This window comes from Heterodontus francisci, chromosome X, assembly GCF_036365525.1.
Source record: "Heterodontus francisci isolate sHetFra1 chromosome X, sHetFra1.hap1, whole genome shotgun sequence".
NCBI lineage: Eukaryota > Metazoa > Chordata > Chondrichthyes > Heterodontiformes > Heterodontidae > Heterodontus > Heterodontus francisci.
In genome coordinates, this window is record NC_090421.1 from 17,336,730 (window position 1) to 17,359,822 (window position 23,093).

Below are 23,093 nucleotides of genomic sequence, written 5' to 3' on the forward strand. Positions count from 1 at the left end.
AAGTAGGGAAGTCTTGACACAACTATGCAGTGCATTAGTGAGACCACACCTGGAGTACTGTGTACAGTTTTGGTCTTCTATCTAAGAAGGGACATACATGCATTGGAAGCAGTTCAGAGAAGGTTCACTAGGCTGATTCCTGGGCTGAAGGGGTTGTCTTTTAAGGAAGGGTTGAGTAGGTTCGGCCTATACTCATTGGAGTTAAGAAGAATGAGAGGTGATCTTATTGAAACATAAGAGATTCTGACGGGGCTTGACAGGGTAGATGCTGAAAGGATGTTTACCCTCATGGGGGAATCTAGAACTAGGAGGCACAGTTTCAAAATAAAGAGTCTCCCATTTACAACTGGGATGAGGAGGAATTTCTTCCCTCACAGGGTCGTTAATCTTTGGAATTCTCTTCCTCAGACAGCAGTGCAGGCAGGGTCATTGAATATATTCAAGGCTGCGTTAGACAGATCTACAAAGGAGTCCAGGGTTATGGGGGGGCAGACAGGAAAATGGAGTTAAGGTCACAATCAGATCAGCCATGATCTTACTGAATGGCAGAGCAGGCTTGCAGGGTCGAATGGGCTACTCCTGCTCCTATTTTTTATGTTTAATGACCAATGAATGTGTGTTTGGCCGAGTTTCCCTGGTGTCTTGGCCAACATTCTTCCCAATGCTGGAAGGAGGAACACCAGTAGAACTTCTTGCTCTTTAAACAGAAACAGCAAGACAGGTAGATGGGTCCAGAGTTCAACTGAATGACGGCACCTCCAACAGTGCCGCACTCCCTTAGTACTGAGCTAGAGTGCCAGCCTAGATAACATGTTATAAGTCCTTGGGTGGGACTTGAACCCACAACCTTGTAACTTGGAGTCAAGGTTGCTTCCACTAGGCCAAAGCAACGGTCATATCAGTACCATATCGTCAGATCATATTGTGCAAATGAAGGTGATAGATAGTTTTTATTTGGGCAGCTGTGTGCAAACCTAGCATGATGTTTAAGAATCTCCAAATCAAGCTACCGAGAAATACACCCTCCTGTCAGACCTCCGTTTGTGTCTTCTGGAGCTTAACCAGCTAGAATCACACAGGATACCAGAGCTGCTTTCTATTCTTTGTCCAAACAGGACCATTCTACCTTTTGGGTCATTGGCTTGAAGGGTTATCTGGATCAAGTGGGAAGAACCCCAAACCCTGGGTGAGGGCTCAACCCAGGCTGGTAGGGCAAAGATTACCAGTACTCAGGAGTACTGCGGGTCCGCTGGATTCAGGTATTAGATGACCGAATTCAGCAGAGGGTTGGCCATGTTTCAAACTTCCATCGCCAGGCCTGGCACATTAAAACCACTGTAACTACAACCTATATAAATATAGCATCTTTAATGTAATTAAACGTCCCAAGGCACTTCACAGGAGCATTATAATACTAAGTATTACACCGAGCCACAAAAGGAGATTAGGTCAAATGACCAAAAGCTTGGTCAAAGAGGTAGGTTTTAAGGAGCGTCTTAAAAGGAGGAAAGTGAGATAGAGAGGCGGAGAGGTTTAGGGGAGGGAATTCCAGAGCTTGGGGCCGAGGCAACTAGATGCATGGCCATCAATGCTGGAGCGATGATAATCAGGGATGCACAAGCAGCTGGAATTAGAGGAGTGCAGATATTTTGGAGGATTGTGGGGCTGTAGGAGATTACAGAGATAGGGAGGGGTGAGGCCATGGAGAGATTTGAAAACAAGGATGAGAATTTTAAAATTGAGATGTTGCTTGACCGGAAACCCATGTAGGTCAGTGAGCACAGGGGCGATAGGGGAATGGGACTTGGTGCGAGTTAAGACGCAGACAGCAGAGTTTTGGATGACCTCAAGTTTACGGAGAGTAGAATGTGGGAGACCAGCCAGGAATAGGTTGGAAGAGTCAAGTCTAGAGGTAACAAAGGCATGAACGAGGGTTTCAGCAGCAGATGAGCTGAGATAGGGATGAAGTCAAGGTGGAAATAGGCAGTGTTAGTGATGCCGCGAATAGGAGGTCAGAAGCTCATTTCAGGGTCAAATGTGGCACCAAGGTTGCAAACAGACTGGCTTAATCTCAGACTGCTGCCAGGGAGAGGGATGGAGTTGGCAGCTGGGAACGGAGTTCAGAGCAGGGACTGAGAACAATAGTTTCAGTCTTCCCAATATTTAATTGGAGGAAATTTCTGCTCATCCAGTACTGGATGTCGGATAAGCACTCTGATAATTTAGTAACAGTGGAGTCGGCGAGAGAGGTGGTGGTGAGCTAGAGCTGGGTGTCGTCAGCGTACATTTGAAAACTAACACAGTGTTTTCGGATGATGTCTCCGAGGAGCAGCATGTAGATGAGAAATAGGAGGGGGCTGAGGATAGATCCTTGGGGGACACCAGAGGTAACAGAGCAGGAAGAGAAGCCATTGCAGCTGACCTCAAAGAAAGTAACGGTGGGAGCAGATCTGGGTTACTCGAATCAGTGACCTGTTTCATCAAACATTTCACCTGATAGGGAGGAACATTAAACAAAGAACAATGAGAAGCTAAGAAGCCAGTAAGGAGATCAGGTAACAGAAACTGAGCAAGGTTAGCTCAAACATTTTAGGACTTTTACCCGATACTAGAGATTAATTTACATTCTCAATGATTCCTTTGTGCCTTCTATGTCTTTAAAACATATTTCACCTTTTAAAGTGGAGACTTCCCCAACAGCTTACTGAGTATATGCAATGTCTAGTGTATCATGCAGTTATATAAACCAGTAAGGTCCCAGGTTCAATCCCCTATCTGTGCTAAGTTAGCTGATTATAGCCATGCTGGCCCAGATGGATTTGGTGGTTCTCTTCTATGGGGTCAGGAGACCCTTGCAGAGTAATGGTGTTGTAGTTCACATCACTATTACTTCATGTCCATTCAGATAAGGAGAGCACTTGGATCAGATCAGTTGCTCCTGCAGTCAAATAACCTGCGAATGCACAATCCCAAAAGTGTATGATGAATGGCCAGAGGGTAGCTAGTGACTGTGCACTCATACCCCAGCAAGAGCTGGTGCTTTCAGGGGAGGAGCAGGGGGAAAAAAACTGGCAAAACAACTAAAGAAAAGAACAATTAATCGCGGAAGCCTTTTTTACTTCTCGGACAGAGGAAAATTCTTACCGAAGCATCGTCTGGGATTGGGATCTTCTCATCTAGATAGGTTTGAGAGCTCTCCTCCGTTAGATCAGGAGATGCTGGTGGAGTGATGGTGCTGTAGCTCAAGTGAATGTTAGCTGCACCATCAGGATCTAGCTGTGTTTCTGAAAAGAGAAAGAAAGCGATTGAAGGCATATTGAATGGCTCCAGTCAAATCTCAATCAGCATCCTTTTTTTTTAAATCCAGGGAATGTGAATGACACTAGCAAGGGAGACACCAATTGCCCATCCTCAGGGCACAAAGAGCCAACCATTTCGAGTGGGCACATGTAGCCACATGTAGGCCAGACTGATTAGAGGGAACAGGTTCCCTTTTTCAGAAGTAGCTTTTTAAATAACAATCCAGCAGCCTTCATCATCATCTTTTTGGTGTTGGCCCACAAACTGCCCAATTTACTGACTTCAATTTCACAACTCAATCCGCCGGGCTACTAGCCCAGTACCGTAATCACAAGGCTTCCAACCCCATTGTTTCCAGTCTGTGACCCAATGGGCCCATTACATCAGATGCCAAGGAATATATTGAGGCTTACATGAGAGAAGTAATGCACTCCACAACTGTTTTAAACAGCAGAAACTTTCAGCAAGATAGTCAACTGCAGTCCCAGAGTATGAAAGGACAGTGTGATAACCCACTGTACCACCCAGTCCCAGGGTGTGAAAGGACAGTGTCAGGCAAGCCCCCCACCTCCCATGACTGAAGCACACATTATTTCGCCACATGAACATTAAAACTTAAAACTGCAAACCCCTGACTGGAAGGACATTTGCATAGTACTAGCAAAAGGTTAGTATGCAGGTACAGCAGCTAATAGATTATCATTTATCGCGAGGGGAACTGAATACAAAAGTAGGGAGGTTATGCTTCAGCTATACAGGGCACTGGTGAGACCACATCTGGAGTACTGTGTACAATACTGGTCTCCTTATTTAAGGAAGGATGTGAATGCGTTGGAGGCAGTACAGAGAAGGTTTACTAGACTAATACCTGGAATGGATGGGCTGTCTTACGAGGAAAGATTGGACAGGCTAGGCTTGTAACCGCTGGAATTAAGAGTAAGAGGAGACTTGGCTGAAACATACAAGATCCTGAGGGGTCTTGACAGAGTGGATGTGGAAAGGATGTTTCCCCTTGTGGGAGAATCTCGAACTAGGGGACACTGTTGAAAAATAAGGGGTCGCCCATTTAAGACAGAGATGAGGAGAAATTTTTTTCTCTGAGGGTCGTGAGTCTTTGGAATTCTCTTCCTCAAAAGGCAGTGGAAGCAGAGTCTTTGAATATTTTTAAGGCAGAGTTAGATAGATTCTGGATAAGCAAGGGGGTGGAAGGTTATCGGGGGTAGGTGGAAATGTGGAGTAATCAGCTGAGCCATGAACTAATTGAACGGCAGAGCAGGCTCGACAGGTCGAGTGGCCTACTCCTGCTCCTAATTCGTATGTTGGAACAAAAGGGACCCAGTCGTTGCTTCCCCAATACACAGAAGTAGTGTCATGGAGTAAAGATCTCTCCTGGAACTGAAGCAAGAAGACCTCTCTCCTATAATAGAAGCAAAATACTGCAGATGCTGGAAACCTGAAATAAAAACAAGAAATGCTGGAAACACTCAGCAGGTCTGGCAGCATCTGCGGAGAGAGAAGCAGAGTTAACGTTTCAGGTCAGTGACCCTTCACCAGACCTCTCTCCTGCCTGCTTCCATCTCCTTCCCATAGAACTGAATCTTGTGAAAACACGTGAAACGCAAAGAGAGAAAAGTTTCCTATGCGAACAAGGTGTCGAGACGACTACTGGGCCCCAACGAAAAGTAAGACTACTTACAAAAGGACTAGAGTGAGCTCGAAGCACTATCAAGATAGTGCCTCAAACCCCTCTCTACTATATTTTCTTCCTTTTTTCTGTTCCTATCTATATGTGTATATCGCGTGTGCATGCTAGCATGGGCGCATCGTATATCTGTAGGCCTGAACCGTATTAAGTTTTAATAAAATTTCATCTTTCTTCTTTAAACCTGAGAAGGCCTGTGTGAATTGGTTTATTTGTCTTATAATTGGAAAACTGAACAAGGATTCACAAAAAGGGGAGCTAAAACACTGTTTAAAATTAAACCCTGTTACAATAAGACCAGGTGAAGATAGCAAAAGACCCCTAGACACATTTTTCACCTGATCGTAACAGAAATTTGGGTGCCAGCATTCAAGAATTTACCCACAGGCAAACGAGCGAAATTGGAAGTGGGGAGCCAAATTATTCCCAATCAAAAACAGAGCAAGCTTTCAATATAGGTTTTCTTGTGGTTGCGTGTGATTGAATACTAACATGTCTGCAACTGAAGCGAGTAAACTCTCCAAGCCAGGGTGAAGTAATTTGGGATAAGTTAAAAGCACTGTCTATGGAGGAGTTGAGAAAAGTGGCTGAGCAGTGTGGGATCACTGTACGTGGCAAGGCTAGGAAGTCTGAACTCCTAAGGCTAGTGGCCAACCATTTTTCCCTTGAATTTGAAGCAGAAGCAGTGTTAGAAGCAGACCCAGAGAGGGTACTGCTAGCAAAGGTACAATTGGAACAAAGGAAACTTGAATTAGAAGAGAGGGAGAAAGAGAGGGCTTTCCAATAGGAACGTGAAGAAAATGAAAGGCAGGAGAGAAAGACAAGAGAAGGAGTGTTAAAGGACAGTGAGATACCAGCTTTCTACACTTGTAACTTTCCAACTAATGCAGCTACCAGTATGAGTCTAAGGACACACTGCACAAAGCATTGATCAGGTCACCAGTGCAGCAGGGACCCCACGTTTCTGAACTGTGCTTTAAAAAGGAGTGGTGTCAGAAGGGGCATTAATCACGCCAACAAAGACATATACTGGCATGAAATCATCAATGTAACACAAAGTGAACGAGTAACCTGCCATCTGTTTCTTTAAAAAAAAAATGACAACCATATCGAAAGGAAGCAGAGCTGTAGCATGCCAAAATTCCCATTCACACTGAAACCAGTATCCATGTTATGGATTTTCCAGGTTAGTTGAGACAGTATCTACAAGCCCAGCAATACTGGACAGCACTGGGAATCTATGCATGTGGTGTAAAAATTACAACGAGCTCAGTGAAGTAGCTGTGTTTTGCCACACAAGTAGAAGAGACAGAAACCAGAATGGGTGATTCCAAGTAAAAAGGGTGAGCTAACCAAAATGAGGCACGGACCACAATTTCCACTGTATAAACCACATCCTCTGTTTTACAGTAGTCCTTTTTGGTTGACTAATCCAAACAAAAATAACTGCTCCTGTCCTATATTTAGGAATCATACAACATGCACTTATACTGGGCCTTTCATGTAGAAAACTTCCTAAGGCAAAGGAGGGGGGAGAGAAGAGAAATCAATAGGAAGTTAGAACAAACCATGGTGCAAGAGCCATGCGAGGACTAAAAGCAGACAGGGAGTTGCAAGGATTAGGGCCAAGGTTTGCTGAAAGCCAATAATGGGCCAAGGAGAATGGTGGCGGATACAGAAGACTGAAAGGTGCAGGAAGGGATACAAAGCTGAAGGAAGTTGCAAAGACTGAGTGGAGTGAGGCCATGGAGGGGTGTGAGGATTGGGATTTTAAATATCATGTGTTCAAGGAAAGAGAGCCAATTCAGCTCAGTGAAGACAAGAGTGATGGATGAGCAGGACAGGTCACAGGTTTCAGAGTTTTCAACAATTAGCAGTTTGTGCAGTATGGTAAACCAGCAGAGAGGGCATTGAAGAAATAGAGCTTTCAGCAGTGGAGGGGGTGAGGTAGGGGCAGACAGACAAAATTGTGGGCATGGTTTTGGTAGGGGTTTAAGCTCAACTCTGGGTTCAATAGGACACCAAGGTTTTGCGTGGTCTGGTTCAGCCTGAGCAGGTAGTGGAGGATGGGGATGAAGTCAGTATTATGGTGGGTCTGAAAACAGTGGCTTCAGGTTTCCCCAATGTGTAGTTGGAGGAATACAAAGACAGGAAGTTCATTGAATTTACAGCACAGGAGGAGGTCCATTGAACCTCTGCTAGATTTTCAACTTGCTATCTATTTTAGTCCCATTTCCCTTCTGTCCTTTTATATTCTCCTTCTCAAATCCTCACACCTGGCTTCTGTTTTAAATGGTGTTTCACGCTCTGCCTCCTCGCCTTTTGTGGTAAAACATTCCCCCTTCATTCTTCCAATGGTATTCCTCAGTCCGTGCTCCTTTGTCACTGACTCACCAACCAGTGGAAACAATCGTTCACTTCTAACCTTCTCGAAATCTTTCAGAATATTTAAAACTTCAATTAGATCACATCTTTTTCAGCGAAAGCTCCAAATTTTATTGTAACTAGAACTTTCCATTCCTGGTACCATTTAGTGAATCGTCACTGTCCCCCTCCTGTGGCTCAAATGTCCTACTCAGGTTAGTGAATCAATAGTTAGGACAAGAGACCAGATACTGGGACAATTTCCACTGGAGTAGAAAAGGCTAAGAGGCGATCTAATCGAGTTTTTTTTTTAAATTACAAAAGGTTTTTTGATTGGGTGACTAAGGGAAAGACTATTTCCTCTGGGTGGGGAAGCTAGTGATGAGGCGTCACCAATCTAAAATTAGCATAGAGTGAGGACAGAGGTTAGGAGAAATTCTTCTACACAAAGAATTGTTATACGGTTGAATGCTTTCTCTCAGTGATTGAAGCAGAGACCTTTACGATGATTCCCAAACTTTTTTTTTTGCTGAACCGTCCTTTAGAGGTTAACATGCGTTCCCTCTTTTGAGGGAACAGTATTTTTGTAATATTAGTGTAGGTATTGCTGGTAACCCAGAATACTTCCACTGTTTCATCAGTTTAGCTGTTCTAATTCTGTTTCCTTACTTCTTCTTTGGCCTCCTTATCTCGAGAGACAATGGATACGCGCCTGGAGGTGGTCAGTGGTTTTTGAAGCAGCGCCTGGAGTGGCTATAAAGGCCAATTCTAGAGTGACAGGCTCTTCCACAGGTGCTGCAGAGAAATTTGTTTGTTGGGGCTGTTACACAGTTGGCTCTTCCCTTGCGCCTCTGTCTTTTTTCCTGCCAACTGCTAAGTCTCTTCGACTCGCCACACTTTAGCCCCGCCTTTATGGCTGCCCGCCAGCTCTGGCGAACGCTGGCAACTGACTCCCACGACTTGTGATCAATGTCACAGGATTTCATGTCGCGTTTGCAGACGTCTTTAAAGCTGAGACATGGACAGCCGATGGGTCTGATACCAGTGGCGAGCTCGCTGTACAATGTGTCTTTGGGGATCCTACCATCTTCCCTGCGGCTCACATGGCCAAGCCATCTCAAGCGCCGCTGACTCAGTAGTGTGTACAAGCTGGGGATGTTGGCCGCCTCGAGGACTTCTGTGTTGGAGATACGGTCCTGCCACCTGATACACATTTGGGTTTTAATATGAAGTCTAATGATTCCATTAAAACTCAGGCTGGGGAGTTCCTCAGAGTTGCCCCCACTTCACCAGCGTTACTTTGCTGGACATGCAGTGGAAATTCCATTGACTCCACCCAAATCCAGTAAAACAGATCAGAGGAATTTCCTAGCCATTACAGCTGACATTTCATCGCACCCCTGTCCCCATGATAAACCTCAACATGCACACGCCCCCTCCCCCCACGCCCGGCAAAAACATCCAGTTTGGGAACGCCTACTTCAATCCAAGATAATTATCTCAAGCAGTAGAGGATTCAGGGCTTTTTTTTGGGGGGTGGGGGCAGAAAAAGAGGGAAGAGGGTGAGGTGTAGGGCAGTGGGACGAGTTTAAGGTTGATACAGGGTATGCAGAGAACGCGGGACAGTGGGATTAGTTTGGGAATTAGTGCAGAGCTATGGAGAGAGGGCAGTGGAATTAGTTTGGGATTGATACAAGGTTTATAGGGAGAGATGGGGTAGTTAGATTAATTTCGGGTTGATACAAGGCCATAGGGAGTGTGAAATTACTTTGGAATTGATAGGCGGCTATGGCGAGAGAGCAGGGCACTGGGATTAATTCTAGATTGGTGTAGCAAAGAGCCACCAGATACTGTGGGCTGAATGGCCTCCTTCTGTGTTGAGAATTTATCTGGTTCTGATGAGATACCCAGACAGTGCATTTAGCCTGTAATCCTGGAGGGAGCTGAAAAGATCAACACAGAGATTCTTTCAGACAAACAGCATGAGCAAAGTGACCGCCAGAATGCAAGAAAGAATTACTACTCTCCGATCTACTGCCCATCAGACTTGGCTGAGTGGGAGAAATCTCACCTGAATCACATGGTCATGCCTTACTGTATCAACCAGGCCAACACTCCTGTCCAGTACTGAGGGAATGCTGCACTGTCAGATGTGCTACATTTCATGAGACTCTGAACCGAAGCCCCAACTGCCCTTCCAGGTGAATGCAAAAGATCCCATGACACTATTCAAAGAGGGGCAGAATAGTTATCGCCAGTCTTGACAAAGTACCATGTCAAGAATTGAATGTCTTCAAGAAGTACTGCTGACAGCAAGAATAAACAGGTGCAGCTGGTGTTGAGCTTTGCAGCTTGAAACAAAATGGCAGCTTGCAAACTGTCTGGCCTCTTAGTCCTATATAAGCCAACAATATTCTGTTTACATTGCTGGCTTGTGCATCAAGCAAGGAGCCAGAAGTTGAAATTGTGACTTTTGAACGATTGGCAACAAAGCACAAATTGTTGCACAGATACATTTTTAAGTCTTTTCTAACCATCTTACTCCAAGATTATATCGACTCTCCTGTCTTAAATCACTCTTGTAGCAAGTCCCAACTGAATTTTTGCTTTGAGATATAGCTAAGCTTCTGGTAACATGTCCAGGAAATAAACAGCCAATACAGTCTGGTAATTACTTTTAACTATTAGGCATATCCTGTGACTCCTGTCTTTGAGAGCAGTAGAGTATCACTTAAGGTCTCATCTCAAGTTTAAAATATCAAGTGAATTAACTTTACCAAAGATGAATAAGCACAAAGTAAAGAGCCATATAATTTACAATAGACAGCCTTCACTGAACTTGACTGGGCAAACTAAGATCACAACTATAAAAACTAAACGTCCAAATAACTTAAATGGCATTTAATTTTCCTGAAATTTCTGATCATTGCAGAATTTCACTTAATCAAAATTGTTTGTTGAAAATTTATGCTCGATGCTTTTTTCAGGTTATTTAAACTGATTGGCTCCTCTGACATTTTGAAATGGATCTTTAAAAACATATCTCAGAAGAGCGTGTTACTGGGAGTTACTGGATTTTAAATATCTGACCGTTCAAAATAAAAAAGTAACCATCATATACAAACAGGACCAATCCGACAGCATTGAATTATCCCAGTTCTCAGCCTGCTAGTCATTTCACAATTTGCACAGCATTTTATCAAAGCAAGCAGGAATCTGAACTGTAGTCATGGTGAGGGGGGGGGGGGGGGGGGGGGGGGGAGGAGGAGTGGAGAGGGGGGGGGGGGGGGAGAGGAGGAGTGGAGAGGGGGGGGGGGGAGGAGGAGGAGTGGAGAGGGGGGGGGGGGGAGGAGGAGGAGTGGAGAGAGGGGGGGGGGAGGAGGAGGAGTGGAGAGGGGGGGGGGAGGAGGAGGAGTGGAGAGGGGGGGGGGGGAGGAGGAGTGGAGAGGGGGAGGAGGAGGAGTGGAGAGGGGGGGGGGAGGAGGAGGAGTGGAGAGGGGGGGGGGAGGAGGAGTGGAGAGGGGGGGGGAGGAGGAGTGGAGAGGGGGGGGGGGAGGAGGAGTGGAGAGGGGGGGGGGGAGGAGGAGTGGAGAGGGGGGGGGAGGAGGAGTGGAGAGGGGGGGGGAGGAGGAGTGGAGAGGGGGGGGGAGGAGGAGTGGAGAGGGGGGGGGGAGGAGGAGTGGAGAGGGGGGGGGGAGGAGGAGTGGAGAGGGGGGGGGGGAGGAGGAGTGGAGAGGGGGGGGGGAGGAGGAGTGGAGAGGGGGGGGGGAGGAGGAGTGGAGGGGGGGGGGAGGAGGAGTGGAGAGGGGGGGGGGGAGGAGGAGTGGAGAGGGGGGGGGGAGGAGGAGTGGAGAGGGGGGGGGAGGAGGAGTGGAGAGGGGGGGGAGGAGGAGTGGAGAGGGGGGGGGAGGAGGAGTGGAGAGGGGGGGGGGAGGAGGAGTGGAGAGGGGGGGGGGAGGAGGAGTGGAGAGGGGGGGGGGAGGAGGAGTGGAGAGGGGGGGGGGAGGAGGAGTGGAGAGGGGGGGGGGAGGAGGAGTGGAGAGGGGGGGGGAGGAGGAGTGGAGAGGGGGGGGGGAGGAGGAGTGGAGAGGGGGGGGGGAGGAGGAGTGGAGAGGGGGGGGGGAGGAGGAGTGGAGAGGGGGGGGGAGGAGGAGTGGAGAGGGGGGGGAGGAGGAGTGGAGAGGGGGGGGAGGAGGAGTGGAGAGGGGGGGGAGGAGGAGTGGAGAGGGGGGGGGAGGAGGAGTGGAGAGGGGGGGGAGGAGGAGTGGAGTGGGGGGGGGGAGGAGGAGTGGAGAGGGGGGGAGGAGGAGTGGAGAGGGGGGGGGGAGGAGGAGTGGAGAGGGGGGGGGGGGAGGAGGAGTGGAGAGGGGGGGGGAGGAGGAGTGGAGAGGGGGGGGGAGGAGGAGTGGAGAGGGGGGGGGGAGGAGGAGTGGAGAGGGGGGGGGGAGGAGGAGTGGAGAGGGGGGGGGGAGGAGGAGTGGAGAGGGGGGGGGGAGGAGGAGTGGAGAGGGGGGGGGGAGGAGGAGTGGAGAGGGGGGGGGAGGAGGAGTGGAGAGGGGGGGGGAGGAGGAGTGGAGAGGGGGGGGGGAGGAGGAGTGGAGAGGGGGGGGGAGGAGGAGTGGAGAGGGGGGGGAGGAGGAGTGGAGAGGGGGGGGAGGAGGAGTGGAGAGGGGGGGGGAGGAGGAGTGGAGAGGGGGGGGAGGAGGAGTGGAGAGGGGGGGGAGGAGGAGTGGAGAGGGGGGGGGGGAGGAGGAGTGGAGAGGGGGGGGGAGGAGGAGTGGAGAGGGGGGGGGAGGAGGAGTGGGAGGGGGGGGGAGGAGGAGTGGAGAGGGGGGGGGGGAGGAGTGGAGAGGGGGGGGAGGAGGAGTGGAGAGGGGGGGGGGGGTGGAGGAGTGGAGAGGGGGGGAGGAGGAGGAGTGGAGAGGGGGGGAGGAGGGAGTGGAGAGGGGGGGGAGGAGGAGGAGTGGAGGGGGGGGGAGGAGGAGGAGTGGAGGGGGGGGGGGAGGAGGAGGAGGAGTGGAGGGGGGGGAGGAGGAGGAGGAGTGGAGGGGGGGGGAGGAGGAGGAGGAGTGGAGGGGGGGGGAGGAGGAGGAGGAGTGGAGGGGGGGGGAGGAGGAGGAGGAGTGGAGGGGGGGGAGGAGGAGGAGGTGTGGAGGGGGGGGAGGAGGAGGAGGAGTGGAGGGGGGGGGGAGGAGGAGGAGGAGGAGTGGAGGGGGGGGGAGGAGGAGGAGGAGTGGAGGGGGGGGGGGAGGAGGAGGAGGAGGAGTGGAGGGGGGGGGAGGAGGAGAGGAGGAGGAGTGGAGAGAGAGGGGGGGGGGGGAAAAGAGAGGCTTCTGTCGAAGAACAGTACAGTACAGGAACAGGCCATTCGGCCCTCCAAGCCTGCGCCGATCTTGATGCCTGCCTAAAACTAACACCTTCTGCACTTCCGGGGCTCATATCCCTCTAATCCCTTCCTATTCATGTATTTGTCAAGATGTCTCTTAAATGTCGCTATCGTACCTGCTTCCACCACCTCCCCTGGCAGCAAGTTCCAGGCACTCACCACCCTCTGTAAAAAAAAAAACTTGCCTCGCACATCCCCTCTAAACTTTGCCCCTCGCACCTTAAACCTATGTCCCCTAGTAACTGACTCTTCCACCTGGGAAAAAGCTTCTGACTATCCACTCTGTCCATGCCGCTCATAACTTTGTAAACGAAGGTTCCGGAATATTTCCCCAAACGGTGCCAGAGGCAGAGGGAGATCAGGCTACTAAGTCATGGGCGTCTGCAGGATACAAGCACCGTCTTTACCTGTCAACTCTTTCTTTTCCTGTTCGGGTGTCATGGTGAATGGAACCAATCCACACCCAGAGTTCTCTGTGGAAGCCACTTTCCCTGTAGCAAATGCAAATAAAAAAAATCAGTTAGATGCAGAAAAAGAAACAGCAAATGGAGGAAAGGAACTGTAGAGTTGACTCAGCACAAACAGGCATTCAGATCAAGCCAACCCAGCAGGAAACGAAGTGCAATAACTACCCTGGAATGTTTCAGCACAGTGACAGGGTTGGCTCACAGCAACCAACTGAACACAGCTCCTGATCATTTTAAAAGAATTCATGAAAAAGATGGAAATCTTAAGAGACTCCAAATTTTACACAGTACAGATAGAAGTGAAAACTTAAAACTCATACTGCGCTTTACACCATACAGATATCAAACACAATATAAATACAAGACTCATCTACTGACATAGAACACTATGTAATTGCATGACTCACATATACTGATGCTTGTATATTGCAGTTTTTGAGGGATCAACCAAATGCTTAACATGTGACCATTTTGAAAGTTTTCTGTGCATCTCCAAACCATGCTATTGAGAAAAATTCCTTCTCAGGATGTGGGTGACTCTGGCAAGGCTGGCATTTATTGCCCATCCCTCGCTGCCCTCAACAAGGTTGTGGTGGGCTGCCTTCTTGAACCCCTACAGTCCTCCTCATGATCGCTGCTCCCATCCATGATGCTGGGGAGCAAATTTCAGGATACTGCTCCATGGGTGATAAAGGAACAGCAATAGATGTTCAAGTTAGGATGGTGTGCAACTGGAAGGGAACCTGCTGGTGGTTGTGTTCTCACGACACTGTCACTCTTGTTCAGTGGTAGAGGTCACAGGGAGGTGCTGCAGTCCTACATGCAATGTATCAGCCCTGACTCAATTGGTAGCACTCTTGCCTTTAAGTCAGAAGATTGCGGGTTCAAGTCCCACCCTAGAATTGGAGCACAAAAAATCAAGGCTGACTCTCCAGTGCAGTACTCAGGGGTTGCTGCACTGGCAGAGGTGCCAGCTTTTGGATGAGATATTAAACTGAGCCCTGTCTGCCTCTCAGATGGACATAAAAGATTCCTTGACACTATTTCAAAGAGGAGCAGGGCAATTGTCCCTGGTGTCCTGACCAATATTTATCCCTCAATCAACACCAAAAACAGATTACCTTTTATTACATCGATGTTTGTGGGAACTTCTTGTGCAAATTGGCTGCCACATTTCCTACATTACAACAGCACTTCAAAAGTACTTCATTGGCTGTAAAGCACTTTGGGATATCCTGTGGTCATGAAAGGTGCTATAAAAATGCAAGTCTTTCTTTTAACCTGTAGATATTAATTATCGCTAGTTTTGGCCACTGCTGACCTCCACCCCCACCCCAGCACCTGCTTACAGCAGCTTCAAGGAATTTGGCTGAATACCAGGCATGCCTACTGCCCTACATTAGCTACAAGACGCAGTGCAGAGCCCACTTTCTCCCATTGAACACCTTCATTCATGCTCTTTCATTTGTACAGCACACCCCCACAGTTTGTACAACCTCCATGCTGGTGGGTTCTTACTCGTCACGTCGGCTCAGATACCAACTCAGTATGGTGCTCTCTCCGAACCCTGAGGATACCCTCGCAGCTTTACTGGAGGGTCGCTAGCACTAGCCCGGAGGAACCCATCCAGACCAGAACGGACAGACTTCAGCCAAAGCAAATGAGTGAGGACCATTTTTCAGTAATTGTTTGCAGCTGAGCCCAATCCACTGCACCTGCTTCATATTCTTAATAACCCCGGCCTCGAGACAGATGCCATCAAAATTCACCTCTGCAGAAGCTCACAACTGCTCCAAAAGGCTTTAAATACTGCTTTAATAGCCTTATGCTTTCACGTAAAAGCTCTCCTTCCCTTTGCAGGTAGCTTCAAAAGGCTCAGTTTAATAGATTAATGACCAACTAATTTCTATTTGTTTATGCATCAGTTGCTGAGCAATGAAATATTTCCAATTACCATGCTGGCTCCAGAAGTAGGGCGTGAACATAACGGGACTGAGAAAAACATCGAGAAAGTCAATCGCAAAATTAGAATTCTAAAGGAGGACGGCAGACATTTGGCCCATCACCCGTGCTCTCTGAAAAAGCTCAGTCCCGCACCTGCATTCGCTCTCTCTCTAAACTTTATTGATAAAAATCTGTAAAAATTACATTCCCAAACAGTTTAAAACAGCATCAAGTCAAAAAATATAAACAGTGCAAAGGTGATCAGTTTCCTTCTATACAATCATGAGTTGCCTCACAACCCTTCCACTTCATTGTCATGCCATATACATTTTTACATTAAACGCCCTATTCACCTGCACTTTCGCCATCACTCTTGTGCTCTGAGAAGTCAGTACCATTCCCCCGTCCTTTCCCCACACCCTTTTAAATTTACAACCCACTGTGTAAATACTTTAATAAAAAAGTGTAAATAATTTCTCCTGGTTCCTCCCTTCATTTGTTTGGTGATGATCGTAAACTTCTCCCCTCGAGTTACTGACATACTGACCAATGCAAAACAGTTTTCCTGATTTACATTCTCAAAACCCCTGGTAAGTTTGAACACCTCCATTAGATCTCTGAAACCTATGAAAAGGGCCCAGATTTCTCCAGCCTCTCATCCGTTATCGTAATGAATCTCTTCAGCACCTTCTCCATGGTCTTGATATCCCTCCTAAAGCAAGGCCCCAAAACTGGGCCCAATATTCTAACTGCGGCCTGAACAATGATTTGCATAGATTTAGCATCACACGTTGTCCTTGCACTCCATGCCCTTATTTACAAAACTAAGAAGCCGATGTTATGCATCAGGTTGTCCTCCTATGTCTATAACTTGTGTACCTGAACCCAACTGTCTGCTCCTCCTCGACGCTTTTTAAAGTTTTACTGTTGGCGTGTATTCACACTCCTTATTCTTCCATCTAGTATGTGCTACCACCTCACATTTCCCTACATTAAATTTTATCTGACATCTATCAGCCCAATCCACTAACCAGTCTACGTCCTCCTGAAGTCACTGACTGCCCTTTTCACAGTTAACCACACTGCCAGTTTTTGTTTTACCTGCAAATTTCAACATTGTACCCTTCTACCCAAGTCCAGGTCATGTATCTATAATGAGGGGAACAATAGTCCCAATACTGACCCCGGATGGATGGAGGAAAGTAGAAAGGAAAGAAGGAACTTGCATTTATACAGCGCCTTTCACAACCTCAAGAGGTCAGAATAGAAATTTACAGCACGGACGGAGGCCATTCAGCCCATCACATCCATGCCAGCTGACAAGTAGCCATCCAGCCTAATCCCACTTACCGGCTCTTAATCTGTAGCCTTGTAGGTTACGGCACTAGAAGGGCATATCCAAGTACCTTTTAAATGTTATGAGGGCTTCTGCTTCTACCACCCTTTCAGGCAGAGTGTTCCAGATCCCCACCACCCTCTGGGTGAAAAAAATCCCCTCTTAAACCCCCTACCTCATCCTAAATCTATGCCCCTGGTTATGGATCCCTCAACCAAACGGGAATAGGGCCTTCCTATCCACTCTAACTAGACCCCTTGTAACTCAAGACACTTCAATTAAGTCTCCCTTCAGCCTCCCCTGTTCCAAAGAAAACAACCCTAGCCTATCCAAACTTTGCCTTGGATCCCATGGGCTTTTACTTTCGTGATCAGCCTACCATATGGGACCTCATCAAAAGCCTTGCTGAAATCCATATAGTCTATATCAAATGCACTACCCTCCAACATTCCTCGTCACCACCTCAAAAGATTCGATCATGTCAGACATCATCTTCTCTGAACAAATCTGTGTTGACTTTGATTAATGTGTCTTTCTAAATGACGATTTATCCTGAATTTTTTTCCCAATAATTTTCCCTCCACCAAGGTTAGGCTAACTGGCCTGTAATTACTCAGTCCATCCCTTTCTCCCTTTTTAAACAATGGTAAAACATTAGCTGTCCTCCACTCCTCTGGTACCACACCTGTAGCCAAAGATGACTGGAAAATGATGGTCAGAGCCTCCACTATTTTTTCTCTTCCTTCCCTTAACAGCCTAGGATACATTTCGTCTGGGCCTGGGGATTTATCCACTTTTAAAATGGACCGAATGGCCTCCTTCTATGCTATAAATGACTCTACGACCCTATGTTAAACCCCTTAATACTTCCTCTCTGTTAATTTCATCTAATATTTCACGCTCCTCCTCCCTGATTGCAATGTCTGTATTGTCCCTCTCTTTTGTGAAAACAGACACAAAGTATTCATTAAGAACAATACCAACATCCTCCGCCTCCACACACAAGTTACTCTTATGGTCCCTTTTAGGCCCTACTCTTTCTTTAGTTATCCTCATGTTCTTTATGTATTTATAATAAATCTTTGGGTTTGCCTTGATTCTACTTGCCAATATTGTTTCATGCCCTCTCTTTGCTTTCCTAATTTCCTTTATAATTTCACCTACACTTTTTATACTCTAGGTTTTCTGCAGTATTGAGCCTTCGGTATCGGTCACAAGCTTCCCTTTTTTTCTTTGTCCTCTCCTTTAAGCCTCTTAACATCCAGGGGGCTCTGGATGTGTGCGACCCACTCTTTTTCTTTAAGGGAATATACTTGCTCTGAACCCTCACAATCACTTCCTTGAATTTTTCCCACTGATCTGGCACTGATTTACCTTCAAGTAGCTGTTTCCAGTCCACTTTAGCTAAATCACATCTCAGCTTAGTAATCTTTTCCCCAATTGAGAACTTTTATTCCTGGTCTGTCTTTGTCCATTTTCATCACGACCCGAAATCTAATGGAATTAAGATCACTTCCACCAAAGTGCTCCCCAACTGATACCCCTTCCACCTGCCCAGCTTCATTCCCTAAAACTAAGTCCAGAACTGACTCCTTTCTTGTTGGGCTTGCTATGTACTGGCTAAAAATGTTCTCCTGACCACATTAAGAATTTTGTTCCTTTTGTGCCTTTCACACTAATTCTTTCCCAGTTAATATTAGAGTAGTTGAAATCCCCCACTATTACTGCCCTATTGTTTTGGCACTTCTCATATTTGCCTACATATTTGCTCTTTTTAAAAATTCTTTCATAGGATGTGGGCATTGCTGGTAAGGCCAGTATTTATTGCCCATCCCAAATTGCTCGAGGTGGTGGTGGTGAGCTGCCTCCTTGAACCACTACAGTTCATCAGGTGCGGGTACACTCACAGTGCTGTTAAGGAGGGAGTTCCAGGATTTTGATCCAGTGACAAGGAAGGAACGACGAAATAGTTCCAAGTCAGGATGGTGTGTGGCTTGTAGGGGAACTTGCAGGTGGTGATATTCCCATGCATTTGCTGCCCTTGTCCTTCTAGGAAGGAGGGGTCGCGGGTTTAGAAGGTGCTGTCAAAGGGGGTGTGGTGAGTCGCTGCAGTGCATCTTGTAGATGGTACACACTGCTGCCACTGTGCATCGGTGGAGGAGGGAGTAAATGTTTGTAGATGGGGTGCCAATCAAGCTGGCTGCTTTGTCCTGGATGGTGTTGAGCTTCTAGTGTTGTTAGAGCTGCACCCATCCAGACAAGTGGAGAGTATTCCATCACACTCCTTGTGCCTTGTAGATGGTGGACAGGCTTTGGCGGGTCAGGCGGGGAGTTACTCACTGCAGAATTCCCAGTCTGTGACCTGCTCTTGTAGCCACAGTATTTGTGGCTGGAACAATTCAGTTTCTGGTCAATGGTAACCCCCAGGATGTTGATAGTGGGGGATCCAGCAATGGTAATGCCATTGAATGCCAAGGGGAGATGATTAGATTCTGCCTTTTTGGAGATGGTCATTGCCTGGCACTTGTGGGACGTGAATGTTACTTGCCACTTATCAGCCCAAACCTGAATGCTGTCCAGGTCTTGCTGCATGTGGACACGGACTGCTTCAGTATCTGAGGAGTCGCGAATGGTGCTGAACACTGCAATCATCAGCAAACATCCTCACTTCTGACCTTATGATGGAGAGGAGGTCATTGATGAAGCAGCTGACTGGAGGTCCACAGTCCACTCAGAGTAGTGTGATTGCCCCTTTTTTCTGTTCAGTTCAACCCACATGGCCTTATTTGATGATCCTTCGGCCACATCATCCTTCCTCACAGCTATAATTGTTTCAAAAGTGCTTTACAGCCAATGGAATACTTTTGAAGCGTCGTTACTGTTGCAATGTAGGAAATGCGGCAGCCAATTTGTGCACAGCAAGCTCCCACAAAAGCAATGCGATAATGACCAGACAATTTGTTTTTTTAGTGACAGTTGAAGAATAAATATTGGCCTGGATACTGGGCAGAACTCCCCTGTTTTTCTTTGAAATAGTGCCATTGGATCTTTTACATTCACCTGATTAATCAGTACTCTTTGTTTTCTGTCCTTAACCAAGCTATCACTCCCTTTCAATACCCTGTGCTTTAATTTTACCTAGTTGGTGTTTTATCAAAGACCTTTTCAAAATGCATAAATACAACATCAACTGCATGTCCTACAATCTGCTACTTTCTCAGATTAAATTTGTCAGACACAACTCACCTTTTACAAATCTATGCTGACTCTCTGAATTAACCAGTGTCTTTCTAGGCGAGTATAAATTTTATCCTATATTATGTCCTCAGAAGCTTCACCACTACCGATGTTAGACTGACTGGTCTCCAGTTACCTGGTTTATCCCCCCCCCCCCCAATCATATTTTGAACAGAGATCAAACAGAGTTCCATTTGCAACCCTCCAGTCCTCTGGCACAATTTCCATATCCAAGAATGTCTGAAAGATTTCTAAATGGCACAGATCAGATCCAGTATTTGCTTTGCCAGACTGTGAAATGCACCATTCAGCAGGTGGTGGAAAGACAATAGGAAAGCCAATTATCCTGGTCACTGACTTACAAACAGTTAATGAGCTCTGATACTTCTGTCTTGTCTCTCACTCCAGGTATTGATACTCCATTTACACACAATTTGGTGCTCGAAGAACCTCAGCTCTCAAAGAATTCAGCAGTTTGATGATAAGAGCACAACTGGAAGAGGGTGGTCTGCACCTCCTGATGTCAGGGCTGCTATCTTTCGAAGTCTAAAACCACACGAGGGACTGGGCAGGTTTTGGAATATGAGCTGCAGCTTTCAGATATAATTTCCTGCTGATAAAAATTCATTGAAAAGGTTAGTAACGTTTGCCTTCAGATCAGTGACTCAGTTACGAGAGCAGTCTCTCCCACCCACTTCAAGGTGCGGCCAAATGAATTTTCAGATAATTCCCCATAGTACAAGAAAGTGCAGAGAGGTAGCAGGACAAGTTGTGCAGGATTTCGACAAGATCAAGTATTTATCTGTTCAATCCCCTCTGTTGCTCTCAAAGTGCTGTTTCACACGTGGTTTCGTTAGCCCTTCATTAAAGGATTTCAACAGATGCAACTGGCCCATTTAAAGCTACTTCACCATAGGGCTGGTACGTGTGAGACGGCAGGTGGACAAGCGACAGGACGGGCAGGAGGGGGCATAGGGCGTGACAGCGTGAGCCCAATTTAGCATGATAGAGAGTGAGACTCTCTGGAAGGGGCCAACTCATGCTGGGTACAGATTCAACGAAAAATTCAAGTGAAAAGATAACATTTCTTTCCAAGAAGACAGCTGCTAACTATTTTGAAACAGTAGTTATTAGAAAACACTGCTTCTCCCTGCTCAAACCATGCTCTGGGGAGAGGCCCGTCTTCTCTGAATAATGCTAACAAACTCAGTCTGCACAGTTTAAAAGCTAAAACTTACAGTGTCCTTCACAGTAGGAGCTTCCAAACTTTCTGCTGGGAGCAGAGCTGCGAAAACAGACAAAGGTCCACAATTCTTTCAAGTGGAGACTCACTAGAAGGCTGTAACCTTCACACAGTCACAAGACCAGCCTGAATATCGCTCAGTTCATTCACCAATGGATGGTGGGGGATGGGAGGCCCCTCCTTCACTATCACTGCAGCCAAGGATCCCTATCTTATAACCAGGCTACACATGACCCACACACATTACTACACAAAATCTTTCACCTACTTTCAACATAACTGGAAGCGGTCCTGCAACATTGACAGGCTCATGCTTCAGCCAGGTTTACAAAACTAAATGGATCTGGACCACTGCTGATGTCGCTTAAACTGCGTATGCACAAAGCTTCCCCAGTTAAGACACACAATTCTGGTGCTTAGAGCTTTCCCCAGTATTCTAGCTGGGCCTAGAATCAAATGGTCATCCCAGCACCCAGTGTTTCCGCTACTGCCGTCCATTACTGTCACCGCCACACACAGAGCCTCCAGAGATAGGGATTAAAAGCACCTCACCTACACTACCATGTAATAACTGTTGTATTAAATTCACCCAGCTACAGTGGATTCACTGGGTCAGTGCTACCATTTTCCAGATTCTGTGTGGCTCCCAAACAGCAGTACAAGACCTCACCAGTGTTCAAAACAGTCAGGGTCATGGGTAACCATAAAAATAAAGATCTAGCCACGCGCCTGCGTGCATCAGAAGAGTTGTGAGTAACATTTTACTCATAATTGTGAGCTAATAGCTGCAAGATCTGGACACATTCAGGCTTGGGCTGGCAAGTGGCAAGTAACAAAGGTACCAGGCAATGACCATCTCCAACAGAGAGAACCTAACCATCGCCCCTTGACATTCAACAGTATTCATTGGTTGGCATCCTTCCATCTACGAAAGATGGACATGCAGCAAACAATCCATTTAGGTGGGGTGTCTTCTCTTGATGCACCTTTGCTGATGGCTGTGAAGGCCAATCCTTGAGACAGGTTCTGCCACAAGTGCTGCACGTGAAGCTGCCAAGTGACATCGTGAGTTGTTGTTTTTGATGCTGGCGCCCGTTGCCAAGCTGCTGTAGCAACTGGTCATGGTGGTAGTGCACACCAGTCCACAGCATGTGTCGCCATTTCCCTCTTTCGCCAACTAGTGACTCCCAAGTGCGATAGCCGACATTTAGAGCCTTCATGTCACGCTTGGAAGCGTCCTTGAAGCGGAGCTTTGGGTGCCCCACTGGTCATTTGACCCCGGCTACTTCACCATACAGAAGTTCCTTGGGCATGTGACAGTCTTCCATCCTGCGGACATGTTACATATATATAATATATGGAAGTTACTGAGCTTCTTTTTCTGGTAGCTGTAAGTCACCCATGTTTCACAGCCACACAGCAAGGTGCTGAGAACACAGGCCTTATAAACCATCAGCTTGGTCCTAAGGGTCAGCTTGGTGTTATTCCATGTATGTTTAGCAAGTCAGCCAAATATGGTAGCTGTTTTCCCTATGTGTATATTGAGCTCTGCATCAAGGGACAGATTGCCGGTCACCGTGGACCCAAGGTAGCAGAATTTGCGAACCACTTCCAATGGAGTGTTATTTAGTGTGATCAGGGGCAGAGACACAACACGTTGTCCCATGACCAGGGTTTTCGTGACACTTATAGTCAAGGAGAACAAGTTATAGGCACGGGAGAGACAGTCCACGAGTCTTTGTAGCCGAGTGTCCGTGTGAGCGACTAGTGCAGCATCATCAGCGTAGAGGAGTTCTCTGATCAGGATGTGATGTATTTTTGTCTTTGCTTTCAGCCTTGATAGATTGTAGAGTTTGCCGTCTGACCTAGTGTGCAAGTAAACTTCTTCCATATCTGCAGGGAAGGTGAAGGTCAGGAGCATGGAGAAGATGTCAAACAGAGCGGGATCTGGGACACAACCCTGTTTCACTCCACTCCTCATTCCGAAACTGTCAGATGTGGAGCCGTCAAACTGTACAGGGCAGTGCATGGGGACATGGAAGGAGAGGATGAGACTGAGGAGCTTCGGCGGACAGCCAACTTTTCCCAAAATCTTGTATGGCCCTGCTCTGCTG

The 23,093-nt window shown here is 47.3% G+C and overlaps 1 protein-coding gene across 8 annotated transcripts in view; it reads right to left on the reverse strand.

The window, feature by feature from the left end:
- Positions 1–23,093, reverse strand: part of slc11a2 (solute carrier family 11 member 2) — a 110,844-nt gene that overhangs the window by 63,845 nt on the left and 23,906 nt on the right. For 2 of the 8 annotated variants that reach the window (XM_068024622.1, XM_068024623.1), the window contains exons 1-4: positions 20,975–21,092; positions 20,099–20,346; positions 13,160–13,243; positions 3,145–3,284 (exon numbers count right to left, since the gene is read on the reverse strand). In XM_068024622.1, coding sequence (XP_067880723.1) covers positions 3,145–3,284; positions 13,160–13,193 — 174 coding nt within the window. In that variant the 5' untranslated portion in view covers positions 13,194–13,243; positions 20,099–20,346; positions 20,975–21,092. Of the gene's footprint in view, positions 1–3,144; positions 3,285–13,159; positions 13,244–20,098; positions 20,350–20,974; positions 21,093–23,093 lie in introns of those variants that run through there. The other 6 variants (XM_068024628.1, XM_068024630.1, XM_068024624.1 and 3 more) reach the window with 5 other exon arrangements.